At 39.6% G+C, this 14,108-nt stretch overlaps 1 protein-coding gene across 4 annotated transcripts in view; it reads left to right on the forward strand.

The window, feature by feature from the left end:
* KLHL20 (kelch like family member 20) overlaps positions 1-14,108 on the forward strand; it is a 98,887-nt gene that overhangs the window by 74,973 nt on the left and 9,806 nt on the right. For all 4 annotated transcript variants that reach the window (XM_067728682.1, XM_067728680.1, XM_067728679.1 and 1 more), the window contains one exon: positions 4,943-5,086. In XM_067728682.1, coding sequence (XP_067584783.1) covers positions 4,943-5,086 — 144 coding nt within the window. The remainder of the gene's footprint in view (positions 1-4,942; positions 5,087-14,108) is intronic.

The following is a 14,108-nucleotide window of genomic DNA, read 5'->3' on the forward strand; positions in this document are numbered from 1 at the left end:
CAAAAACAAACCCAAAACAATTAAGAAAATGGTAAGAGGAACATACCTATCGATAATTACCTTAAATGTAAATGGATTAAATGCTCCAACCAAAAGACATGGACTGGCTGAATGGATACAAAAACAAGACCCATATATATGCTGTCTACAAGAGACCCACCTCAGACCTAGGGACACATACAGATTGAAAGTGAGGGGATGGAAAAAGATATTCCATGCAAATGGAAATTGAAAGAAAGCTGGAGTAGCAATTCACATATCAGAAAAAATAGAGTTTAAAATAAAGACTGTTACAAGAGACAAAGAAGGACACTACCATAATGATCAAGGGATCAATCCAAGAAGAAGATATGACAATTATAAACATTTATGCACCCAAAATAGGAGCACCTCAATACATAAGGCAAATGCTAACAGCAATAAAAGGGGAAATCAACAGCAACACAATAATAGTAGGGGACTTTAATATCCCACTTTGACCAATGGACAGATCATCCAAAATGAAAATAAATAATGAAACACAAGCTTTAAATGACACACTAGACAAGATGGACATTAATTTTTATGTATAGGACATTCCATCCAAAAACAACAGAATACACTTTCTTATGTGCTCATGTAACATTCTCTAGGATAGATCATATCTTGGGGCACAAATCAAGCCTTGGTAAATTTAAGAAAATTGAAATCATATCAACTATCTTTTCCGACCACAATGCTATGAGACTAGATATAAATTACAGGGAAAAAACTAAAAAATCCAAACACATGGAGGCTAAACAGTATGCTACTAAATAACCAAGAGATCACTGAAGAAATCAGAGAGGAAATCAAAAAATACCTAGAAACAAACGACAATGAAAGCATGACAACCCAAAACCTATGGGAGGCAGCAAAAGCAGTTCTAAGAGGGAAGTCTATAGCAATACAATCCCACCTCAAGAAACAAGAAAAATCTCAAATAAACAACCTAACCTTACACCTAAAGCAATTAGAGAAGGAAGAACAAAAAAAACCCAAAGTTAGCAGAAGGAAAGAAATCATAAAGATCAGATCAGAAATAAAACAAAATTGATAAACCATTAGCCAAACTCATCAAGAAAACAATGGAGAACACTCAAATCAATAGAATTAGAAATGAAAAAGGAGAAGTAACAACTGACACTGAAGAAATACAAAGGATCATGAGAGATTACTACAAGCAACTATATGCCAATAAATTGGACAACCTGAAAGAAATAGACAAATTCTTAGAAAAGCACAACCTTCTGAGACTGAAACAGGAAGAAATAGAAAATATAAACAGAACAATCACAAGCACTGAAATTGAAACTGTGATTAAAAATCTTCCAACAAACAAAAGCCCAGGACCAGATGGCTTCACAGGCGAATTGTATCAAACATTTAGAAAAGAGCTAACACCTATCCTTCTCAAACTCTTCCAAAATATAGCAGAGGGAGGAACACTCCCAAACTCATTCTACGAGGCCACCATCATCCTGATGCCAAAACCAGACAAAGATATCACAAAAAAAGAAAACTACAGGCCAATATCACTGATGAACATACATGCAAAGATCCTCAACAAAATACCAGCAAACAGAATCCAACAGCACCTTAAAAGGATCACACACGATGATCAAGTGGGGTTTATCCCAGGGATGCAAGGATTCTTCAATATATGCAAATCAATCAATGTGATACACCATATTAAATTGAAATATAAAAACCATGGGATAATATCAATAGATGCAGAAAAAGCTTTTGACAAAATTTAACACCCATTTATGATAAAAACTCTCCAGAAAGTAGGCATAGAGGGAACCTACCTCAACATAATAAAGTCCATATATGACAAACCCACAGCCAACATCGTTCTCAATGGTGAAAAACTGAAACCATTTCCTCTAAGATCAGGAACAAGACAAGGTTGTCCACTCTCACCACTATTATTCAACTTAGTTTTGGAAGTTTTAGCCACAGCAATCAGAGAAGAAAAAGAAATAAAAGGAAGCCAAATCGGAAAAGAAGAAATAAAACTGTGACTGTGTGCAGATAACATGATACTATACGTAGAGAATCCTAAAGATGCTACCAGAAAACTACTAGAGCTAATCAATGAATTTGGTAAAGCAGCAGGATACAAAATTAATGCACAGAAATCTCTTGCATTCCTATACACTAATGATGAAAAATCTGAAAGTGAAATAAAGAAAACACTCCCATTTACCATTGCAACAAAAAGAATAAAATACCTAGGAATAAACCTATCTAAGGAGACAAAAGACCTGTATGCAGAAAACTATAAGACACTGATGAAAGAAATGAAAGATGATACAAAGAGATGGAGAGATGTACCATGTTCTTGGATTGGAAGAATCAACATTGTGGAAATGACTGTACTACCCAAAGCAATCTACAGATTCAGTGCAATCGCTATCATACTACCAATGGCATTTTTCACAGAACTAGAACTAAAAGTTTCACAATTTCTATTGAAACACAAAAGACCTGAATAGCCAAAGCAATCTTGAGAAAGAAAAATGGAGCTGGAAGAATCAGACTCCCTGACTTCAGACTATACCAAGAAGCTACAGTAATCAAGACAGTATGGTAGAAAGCCCAGAGATAAACCCACGCACATATGGTCACCTTATCTTTGATAAAGGAGGCAGGAATATACAGTGGAAAAAAGACACCTCTTCAATAAGTGGTGCTGGGAAAACTGGACAGCTACATATAAAAGAATGAAATTAGACCCCTCCCTTACACCATACACAAAAGTAAACTCAAAATGGATTAAAGACCTAAATGTAAGGCCAGACACTAACAAATTCTTAGAGGAAAACATAGGCAGAACACTCTATGACATAAATCACAGCAAGATCCTTTTTGATCTACCTCCTAGAGAAATAGAAATAAAAACAAATGGGACCTAAGGAAACCTAAAAGCTTTTGCACAACAAAGGAAATCATAAGCAAGACGAAAAGACAACCCTCACAATGGGAGAAAATATTTGCAAACGAAGCAACTGACAAAGGATTAATCTCCAAAATATACAAGCAGCTCATGCAGCTCAATATCAAAAAAACAAACAACCCAACCCCAAAATGGGCAGAAGACCTAAATAGACGTTTCTCCAAAGAAGATATACAGATTGCCAACAAACACATGAAAGGATGCTCAACATCGCAAATCATTAGAAAAATACAAGTCAAAACTACAATGAGGGAGCTTCCCTGGTGGCGCAGTGGTTGAGAGTCCGCCTGCCGATGCAGGGGACACGGGTTTGTGCCCCAATCTGGGAAGATCCCACATGCTACGAAGCGGCTGGGCCTGTGAGCCATGGCTGCTCAGCCTGCACGTGCGGAGCCTGTGCTCCGCAACGAGAGAGGCCACAACAGTGAGAGGCCCGTGTACCGCAAAAAAAAAAAAAAAACTACAATGAGGTATCACCTCACACTGGTCAGAATGGCCATCATCAAAAAATCCACAAGTAATAAATGCTAGAGAGGGTGTAGAGAAACAGGAACCTTCTTGCACTGTTGGTGGGAATGTAAATTGATACAGTCACTATGGAGAATGGTATGGAGGTTCCTTAAAAAACTAAAAATAGAACTACCATATGACCTAGCAATTCCACTACTAGGCATATACCCTGAGAAAACCATAATTCAAAATGAGTCATGTACCACAATGTTCATTGCAGCTCTATTTACAATAGCCAGGACATGGAACCAACCTAAATGTCCATCGACAGATGATTGAATAAAGAAGATGTGGCACATATATACATGGATTATTACTCAGCCATAAAAAGAAACAAAATTGAGTTATTTGTAGTGAGGTGGATGGACCTAGATTCTGTCATACAGAGTGAAGTAAGTCAGAAAGAGAAAAATAAATACTGTATGCTAACACATATATATGGAATCTAAAAAAAAAAAAAGGTTCTGATGAACCTAGGGGCAGGATAGGAATAAAGACAGACATAGAGAATGCACTTGAGGACACGGGGAGGGGGAAGGGTAAGCTGGGACGAAGTGAGAGAGTGGCATGGACATATGTACATTACCCAATGTAAAATAGATAGCTAGTGGGAAGCAGCTGCATAGCACAGGGAGATCAGCTCGGTGCTTTGTGACTACCTAGAGGGGTTAGATAGGGAGGGTGGAAGGGAGATGCAAGAGAGAAGGGATATGGGATATATGTGTATGTGTAGCTGATTCACTTTGTTATACAGCAGAAACTAACCGAACATTGTAAAGCAACTATACTCCAATAAAGATGTTAAAAAAAAAATGAATATACTCTTTGCTCCATGATTCTGCTTCTCATCATCCATTGCACAAGGAGAAATATACAAGGGTGGTCACTGTTTTTAATAACAAAATGTCACAATGTAAGGATACATCAATAGAAATATGATTTAAATAATATATGGCACACACAATATAATTAGATAGTTCAAAAGAGAAATCTAGAGCTATATCTATTATGAATAGATCTCAGAAATATATTGAGTGAAAAAGTAATGCATAATATGTGGCATTACTTATGTACAGAAAACATGCTTGCATATAAAGAAATATATATATATGGATAGATATATACCTATTTAAAAGAATTTTACCGAAAAATCTTGAAGGATGTACACCAAATCAAAATGGGAAAAGAACAGAAGTTGGGTGGAACTCAAAGAGAATTTTAGCTTTATCTATAACATTCTGAAAAAAATTTTTAAAGAAAATATATTTATATGTAACTTTTTAAGTAAAACTGAATTTCAAAAACTATATATAAATTAAACTATCACATATTTAGTTACTTATCAGCCTATATTTGGGGAAAGAATATATATATCATATTATATATCATTGCATGTATAAACATAGCCCTCTTTGTGTAATACGAACTGTGTTCTTGACGTGTTCTCTGCAGGTATGACCCCAAAACAAACCAATGGAGCAGTGATGTTGCTCCTACAAGCACCTGCAGGACAAGTGTTGGTGTGGCTGTGCTTGGAGGCTTTCTCTATGCTGTGGGTGGCCAGGATGGAGTGTCTTGCCTCAACATCGTTGAGAGGTGATTTTTTTAAAGTCATTTTCAGTCTTTTAAAAGAAACAATTTAGGACACTAGGGATTCACTATTCTGTAGATTTCCCATGGGCTTTAAGGAAAAAGTTTTCAGTTAACTTTAAAGTCTAGGAAGATGAAAGATATAACCCAATTTTTTTAAATTATGTGTTACACTGACTGAGCCTAACATTGAAGTGTTGGAATCATACTTTAAATTTCATTTTATATATGATATCAAGGATACCACTTCTGAAATCTGTTCTGATTTTTTTCCCCCAGTAATTGGAATGACTTTGCTCAGGCTTCCTCCAGAAAAAATGATTAAAGCAATAATTCTTTGTGTAGCATACCTTATAAAAACTCCAAGGTATTTTGTATGTGGATTCTCAATTCTTTTTTTAAGTTTTTATTTATTTGTTTGTTTATTTTGGCTGCACTGGGACTTCGTTGTGGCACGCAGGGTCTTTGTAGCAGGGCTTCTCTAGTTGCGGCGTGCAGGCTCAGTAGTTGAGGCATGCCGGCTCTCTAGTTGCGGTATGTGGGATCTTAGTTCCCCAACCAGGGATCAAACCCAGGCCCCCTGCATTGGGAGCATGGAGTCTTACCCACTGGACCACCAGGGAAGTCCCTGGCTCCTCTCATTAATTCCTGAAGTATACTTGGGGAAATCTTGGTGGGTTGCTATAATTTACTGTATACTTTTTTTTTTTCTTTTTGTCTGCGTTCAGTCTTCGTTGCTACACATGGGCTTTTCTCTAGTTGCGGACAGTGGGAGGTACTCTTCCTTGCCGTGTGCAGGCTTCTCATTGCAGTGGCTGCTCTTGTTGCAGAGCACGGGCTCTAGGTGCACAGGCTTTGGTAGTTGTGGCTTGCAGGCTCTAGAGCACGGGTCGGTAGTGGCGCATGGGCTTAGCTGCTCCACGGCACGTGGGATCTTCCCAGACCAGGGCTCGAACCCGTGTCCCCTGCATTGGCAGGCGGATTCTCAACCACTGGACCACCAGGGAAGCCCCTATTATCAGATTTTTTGAAGCAATACTTTATGCCAGAAGAAAATGGAGTAACATATTTTAGATAGGGAGGGTGGAAGGGAGATGCAAGAGGGAGGGAGATGCAACAAAGAATTCTTTGTTGGGTGGGGGAGGGGCTGTCCTGTGCACTATAGGGTGTTTAACAGCATCCTTGGCCTCTACTGATTAAGTGCCACTAGTACATGCCTGGTTGTAATAACCAAAAATGTCCCCAGACGTTGCCACATGTCCTGGGGGGTGGGGTTGGAGGCACAATCACCCCAGTTGAGAACCAGTTGTGCTAGAGCCATCTAGTCACTAGGAACCCTCAAAATTGACCAGCCAAGATGGCTTTCCAGGACAGGGCCCACACTTCTGGGAGCAGAGTCAAAATTGAGCAGAACAAGGACAACAGATACAGTGAAAAGAAGGCCAGGTTAAAAGTAGGAGTATTGAATAAAGCCAATACACCTCAGGAGGCAAACCACTATATTTTTTAATGCTACATGAAAAAAAAAAAAGAGGGAACTCCATGAAACTGGAAATATTAGCACAAACCACTCTTTCTTCTAAGAGTTCAGGAAAACTCATTTCATGTAAAACTGAGCAACAGAAAGGTGTTGAGGCTAGATCCCATTAAAGTTAATATATGAAGAGAGAATAAGCAGCAATTACGTCTCTATAGAGAATGAAAGCATACCAGAAAGATACAACTACAGAACAGATCAAAACTATAATCAACTATTTCAAAAATATGCTAAAAGGCATTAGGAAAACAGTGCGAGATGTGAAAACACACAAGTCAGAATCTGAAAAGCTCAGAAATGAGATGACAAAACTCAGAAAAATACTAGAAATGTAAGAAAAAATCACTGTAGAATGAAGGGTTAAATTAGAACAAATGAGCAAAACAGATAATGCCAAAAGACAAATAGAAGGTGAAAAAGAGGAAAGTTTTAAAGTCAAAAAGAAATAAAGAGGTAAAAAGGATTTGAGAGACAGCAACAAATATTGAAGACAGGTAAAAATCCACTATACAGATAATAGGAGTCCATGAAGAAGAAAATGAAAACAAGGGAACAGAGCAGATGCTAAAAACTGTGATTCAAAATTATTTTCCTGTTGTAATTTTTTAAAAATTGAAAAATTTGAGTTAAATTTTTCTTAAAAAAAATTATATTCTAGCTCTATCAACTGAAGAGGCGTAGAAATAATGACCAGCCAAGTCATTGAACATCTCCACTCCCTGACTGTCTTGAAATTCCTTTTCCCACTAAAAGAAACCAGGGCTTCTTAGAGAAATGTCTGATTCCAGATTTAGGACAGGGAATGTATAGATGAGCCTGGACCATCTTTTCATACCAGATAGCAAGCAAGCTATCAAAGACTACTAGATATCAAAAAGATTCAAGAGTCAATTTGAAGATGTTCCACTGACCAAAGATGATACAATTTTAACCTTAAAAGAGATAATTGTAATTGATTAAAATCCAATAAATATATTTAAATCTATGGGTTCCTGTTGATATTTTAAAAAAACCTAATTAGTTACCTTTGGAAGATTTTATTATCTTGAAAACTAGTAAGCATATATCCAGGCTTTCTTTTACCAACTGTATCGCATATGAATTGGGTAATAAAATAGTAGGAAACAGAGGCAGAGAGAGAGAGAGAAAGAAACAGAAGCAGAGAGAAAGTGAGAGAGAAGGAGAGGCAAGGAAGCGGGGAGAGAGAGAGAGGATCCGTAGATAAGAGGATTGTTTCTTTTTATAAAGTATTCCAGCAAAAGAAAATAAAGGATAGAATATCACCATATTGCAACACTCAGTAAATTAATGCACCTAGTAATTAATAACAGCTCCTAACACACCACCTTCTGTAGTGTTGCCAAAGGGACCAAACGTGGTTTGATCTAACCTCTGAATCCAGCTGCCAGTTTGCAGAACATACAGAGGACAGGCCAATGTGTAGAGCTGCACTATAAGTGTACAGTCGATCAAATCCATATTGTGGGAGAAGTTGCAGGTCAAATGCCCAGGTTCTAAAACATGAATTCTGGGAGTGGGGGAGGGAGAAGGAGAATAGAGGAAAAACCTGTAGAAAAAAGGAGACTTTTTAAAAATATGAAAAAGTGGTCCAGTTGTTAAGACCCCGCGCTTCCATGGCAGGGGGCACGGGTTAGATCCCTGGTCGGGGAACTGAGATCCTGCGTGCTGCATGGCACGACCAAAAAATAAAAAAATAAAAACTAAGTAAATAAAAATACAAAAAGAAATTAATAAGTAAGAGTAAGTGTCTAGGGATGCATACGTGGCTGATAAAACTATAAAGAAATGCAAGGAAATGATTACTGTAAAAGTCAGGATAATGGTTACCCTGCCTGGGGGAAGGTTTTGAGATTGGAAAGGGACACGTGGAAGGGCTTCCAGTGTGGCAGGCAAAGTTATTTTTCTTGGCCTGGATGGTGGTTATAAGTAGACTTTCCTTATAATAACTTATTAAACTATACATTTGTTCTTGTGTGGCTTTCTGTATCAATATTTTATTTTACAATAAAAGGGTTTAAAAAGTTATGCAAAGGCTTTTGCTTCTAAGTAGAATGCAATAAGTAGTGACAGCCATCATTCCCACTGCAACAACTAGGAAAAAATGACAAAGTACAAATATCATATTTTTAAAATCATCAGAGACATGTAGAAGTAACAAGGACTAGATGAGCTAAGAGTCCACTGAAGAAAGAGCCCATCTTATGTGAGATGAGATCATCAGCTATTTTCTTCCCAAAAACATTTGCCAAGTTTTAACATGGGTTGAATACTGGACTTGGTCTAGGCAGAGGGGTTCTCCTGGAGGAGCATAAATCAGGGGAACTTTTGAAAATCATGTAGGCTGGCATGACAGATTGGATTCTGGAACATACTTTTGTTTTTCCCAGTGGGACGTTTGCTGAGTGCTGGGATAGCACAGGAGAGCAGTGGACCAGGTTAAGTGAAATCTCATGCAATCTTACAGTGCTTAGAAGATAAAGTCCTACTATAGGGAGGGGCCTGCAACAAATACAAGACATCTCATCCTTGAGACATTTAAAAACAAAGGTGGACTGAGTCTAACTAAAGCTCAGTTCCTTTTTTAAAAAAATATTTTTATTGGAGTAGAGTTGATTTACAATGTTCTGTTAGTTTCAGATGTACAGCAAAGTGAATCTTTATACATATACATCTATCCACTCTTTTTTAGATTCTTTTCCATAGGCCATTACACAGTATTGAATAGAGTTCACTGTGCTATACAGTAGGTCCTTATTAGTTACCTGTTTTATATATAGTAGTGTGTATATGTCAATCCCAATCTCCCAATTTATCCCTCCCCCCAACTTCCCCCTGGTAACCATAGGTTTATTTTTTTCTTATTGGTGTAAAATTGCTTTACAATGTTGTGTTAGTCTCTGCTGTACAATGAAGTGAATCAGCTATGTGTATACCTATATTCCCTCCCTCTTGGATCTCCCTCCCACCCCCTCCCCCCATCCCACCCATCTAGGTCGTCACAGAGCACCGAGCTGAGCTCCCTGTGCTATACAGCAGGTTCCCACTAGCTATCTATTTTACACATGGTAATGTATTTATATGAAACCTAATCTCCCAATTCATCCCACCCTCCCCTTCCCGTGCTGTGTCCACATGTCCGTTCTCTATGTCTACATCTCTATTCCTGCCCTACAAATAGGTTCATCTGTACCATTTTACTAGATTCCACATATATGCATTTACATACGATACTTGTTTTTCTCTTTCTGACTTACTTCACTCTGTATGACAGACTCTAGGTCCATCCACATCTCTACAAATGACCCAGTTTCATTCCTTTTTGTGGCTGAGTAATATTCCATTGTACATATGTACCATATCTTTATCCATTCTTCTATCGTTGGACATTTAGGTTGTTTCTGTGTCCTGGCTACTGTAAATACTGCTGCAGTGAATACTGGGGTACATGTGTCCTTTTGACTTATGGTTTTCTCAGGGTATATGCCCAGTAGCAGGATTGCTGGGTCATATAGTAGTTCTATTTTTAGTTTTTTTAAGGAACCTCCATACTGTGTTCTCCATAGTGGCTGTATCAATTTACATTCCCACCAACAGTGCAAAAGATTTCCCTTTTCTCTACATCCTCTCCAGCATTTATTGTGTGTAGATTTTTTGATGGTGGCCATTCTGACGGTGTGAGGTGATACTTCATTGTAGTTTTGATTTGCATTTCTCTAATAATTAGTGATGTTGAGCATCTTTTCATGTGCCTCTTGGCCATCTGTATGTCTTCTTTGGAGAAATGTCTATTTAGGTCTTCTGCCCATTTTTTTTTTTTTTCTTTGCAGTACGCGGGCCTCTTACCATTGTGGCCTCTCCCACTGCGGAGCACAGGCTCCAGACGTGCAGGCTCAGCGGCCATGGCTCATGGGCCTAGCCGCTCCGCGGCATGTGGGATCTTCCCAGACCAGGGCACGAACCCATGTCCCCTGCATCGGCAGGCAGACTCTCAACCACTGCGCCACCAGGGAAGCCCCTTCTGCCCATTTTTTGATTGGGTTGTTTGTTTTTTTAATAGTGAGCTGCATGAGCTGTTTATACATTTTGGAGATTAATCCTTTGTCCATTGATTCATTTGCAAGTATTTTCTCCCATTCAGAGGGTTGTCTTTTCATCTTGTTTGTAGTTTCCTTTGCTTTGCAAAAGCTTTTAGTTTTCATTAGGTCCCATTTGTTGATTTTTCTTTTTATTTCCATTACTCTAGGAGGTGGATCAAAAAAGATCTTGCTGTGATTTATGTCAAAGAGTGTTCTTCCTATGTTTTCCTCTAAGAGTTTTATAGTGTCTGGTCTTACATTTAGATCTCTAATCCATTTTGAGTTTATTTTTGTGTTTGGTGTTAGGGAGTGTTCTAAGTTCATTCTTTTACATGTAGCTGTCCAGTTTTCCCAGCACCACTTATTAAAGAGGCTGTCTTTTCTCCATTGTACGTTCTTGCCTCCTTTGTCATAAATTAGGTGACCATATGTGCATGGGTTTATCTCTGGGCTTTCTATCCTGAACCATTGATCTATATTTCTGTTTTTGTGCCAGTACTATACTATCTTGATTACTGTAGCTTTGTAGTATAGTTTGAAGTTGGGGAGCCAGATTCCTCCAGCTCCATTTTTCTTTATCAAGATTGCTTTGGCTATTCAGGATCTTTTGTGTTTCTGTACACATTATAAAATTTTTTGTTCTAGTTCTGTGAAGAATGCCATTGGTAGTTTGATAGGGATTGCACTGAATCTGGAGATTGCTTTGGGTAGTATAGTCATTTTCACAATATTGGTTCTTCCATCCAAGAATATGGTATATTTCTCCATCTGTTTACGTCATCTTTGATTTCTTTCATCAGGGTTTTATAGTTTTCTGAGTACAAGTCTTTTGCCTCCTTAGGCAGGTTTATTACTAGGTATTTTATTCTTTTTTTTGCAATGGTAAATGGGAGTGTTTCCTTAATTTCTCTTTCTGATTTTTCATTGTTAGTGTATAGGAATGGTAGAGATTTCTGTGCATTAATTTTGTATCCTGCAACCTTACCAAATTCATTGAACTCCAGTAGTTTTCTGGTGGCTTCTTTAGGATTTTCTATGTGTAGTACCATGTTATCTGCAAACAGTGACAGTTTTACTTCTTTTTTTGCAATTTATATTCCTTTTATTTCTTTTTCTTCTCTGATTGCCATAGCTAGGACTTCTAAAACTATGTTGAATAAGAATAGACATCCTTGTCTTGTTCCTGATCTTAGTGGAAATGCTTTCAGTTTTTCACCATTGAGTATGATGTTTTCTGTGGGTTTGTCATACACAGCCTTTATCATGTTGAGGTAGGTTCCCTCTATTCCCATTTTCTGGAGAGTTTTTATCATAAATGGGTGTTGAATTTTGTCAAAAGCTTTTTCTGCATCTATTGAGGTGATCATATGGTTTTTATTCCTTAATTTGTTAATATGGTGTATCACATTGATTGATTTGCGTATATTGAAGAATCCTTGCATTCCTGGGATAAATCCCACTTGACCATGGTATATGATCCTTTTAATGTGTTGTTGGATTCTGTTTGCTAGTGTTTTGTTCAGGATTTTTGCATCTATGTTCATCAGTGATATTGGTCTGTTATTTTCTTTTTTTGTAGTATCTTTGTCTGGTTTTGGTATCAGGGTGATGGTGGCTTCATAGAACGAATTTGGGAGTACTCCCCCCTTTGCAATTTTTCGGAAGAGTTTGAGAAGGATCGGTGTTATCTGTTCTCTAAATGTTGGATAGAATGCGCCTGTGAAGCCATATGGTCCTGGACTTGTTTGTTGGAAACTTTTTAATTACAGTTTCAATTTCATTACTTGTGATACGTCTGTTTATATTTTCTAGTTCTTCCTGGTTCAGTCTTAGAAAATTGTACTTTTCCAAGAATTTGTCCATTTCTTCGTGGTTATCCATTTTATTGGCATATAGTCATTTGTAGTAGTATCTTATAATCCTTTGTATTTCTGTGGTGTCAGTTGTGATTTCTCCTTTTTCATTTCTAATTTTATTTATTTGAGTCCTCTCCCTGTTTTTTTCTTGATGAGTCTGGCTAAAGGTTTATCGATTTTGTTTATCTTCTCAAAGAACAAACTTTTAGTTTTATTGATCTTTGCTATTTTACTTGTTTCTATTTCGTTTATTTCTGTTAGAAAGAATAAAAAAATAAAAATATAGATGAAACAACAACCAGAAGGTAAAACAGAACCACAATAGTAAAAAGGAGGGAAAAAAAAGCGGAAAAGGCCTTGGCTCTGGGGGGCGGGGTTTAGGTGGTGGGTGGGGCCTATGCTTAGGTCCCACAGGGCCGGATAAGGCCCTGGGAGGGTGGGGGCTTAGGCTCAGTGCAGCAGCAGTGGCCCAGGAGTGCCTCTGGCTTTGGAGGGTGGAGGACCAGGTCCAGGACCCCAGCAGGCTCCCTGGGCCCGAGAGGGCAGGGGAAACGCTAGGTGAGTTCCCCCCGATCCTCCAATCCCTGGAGGGCCCTGCCCCATTGGCCTCTCTTCTTCTTCCCCGCCTCCTCCCTCCTATGCCCCTAGGACCCACAGATCCAGAGGGGGCCCCAGAAGGCAGGGGACCAGACCAGGAAGCCCAACAGGCTTTCCGGGGGCAAGTGGGCAGGGGAAACGCCCTCTGTGCCTCCCCGATTCTCCAATCAAAGAGGGCTTTGGGGCTTCCCTGGTGGTGCAGTGGTTAAGAATCCACCTGCCAATGCAGGGGACGTGGGTTCAAGCCCTGGTCCAGGAAGATCCCACATGCCATGGAGCAGCTAAGCCCATGCGGCACAACTACTGAGTCTGCACTCTAGTGCCTGCGAGCCACAACTACTGAGTTCGTGTGCCACAACTACTGAAGCCCGTGAGCCTAGAGCCCATGCTCCGCAACAAGAGAAGCCACTGCAATAAGAAGCCCACGCACTGCAACGAAGAATAGCCGCAGCTCGCCACAACTAGAGAAAGCCTGCGTGCAGCAATGAAGACCCAACACAGCCAAAAATAAGTTAATTAATTAAAAAAAAAAAGAAGGCTCCACCCTGTCCTCCTCTCCTCTTCTCCCCCTGCCTCCCTCCTACGCCCCTAGGACCAACATGGCCCAGAGGGGGCCTCAGAGGGCAGAGGACCTGGCCCGGGAACCCTGCAGGCTTCCCGGGGCCCGATTGGGCAGGGGAAACGCTAGACTTGCTCCCCCTGATCTCCAAGCCCCCCAAGCGTTCCTCCAGTTATGAGAACCCCTTCCCCCTCCCAGCCACCCCTCAGGGGCACCGGTCCTGTCTGACCTCCACTTCTCATCCCCCCTTACTCCCCCCACGTCCTACCCGGCCTCTCAGGGGTTCCTCCCATCTCCTTGGGCATCGAGGTCCCCTACCAGTGTCCGGCCAGCGCCCTAGTTGTGGGGAGGCACGAACTCAGTGTCCTCCCCTGCCGCCATC

The sequence above is a fragment of the Pseudorca crassidens genome, chromosome 2, assembly GCF_039906515.1.
Source record: "Pseudorca crassidens isolate mPseCra1 chromosome 2, mPseCra1.hap1, whole genome shotgun sequence".
In the NCBI taxonomy this organism is placed as follows: Eukaryota; Metazoa; Chordata; class Mammalia; order Artiodactyla; family Delphinidae; genus Pseudorca; species Pseudorca crassidens.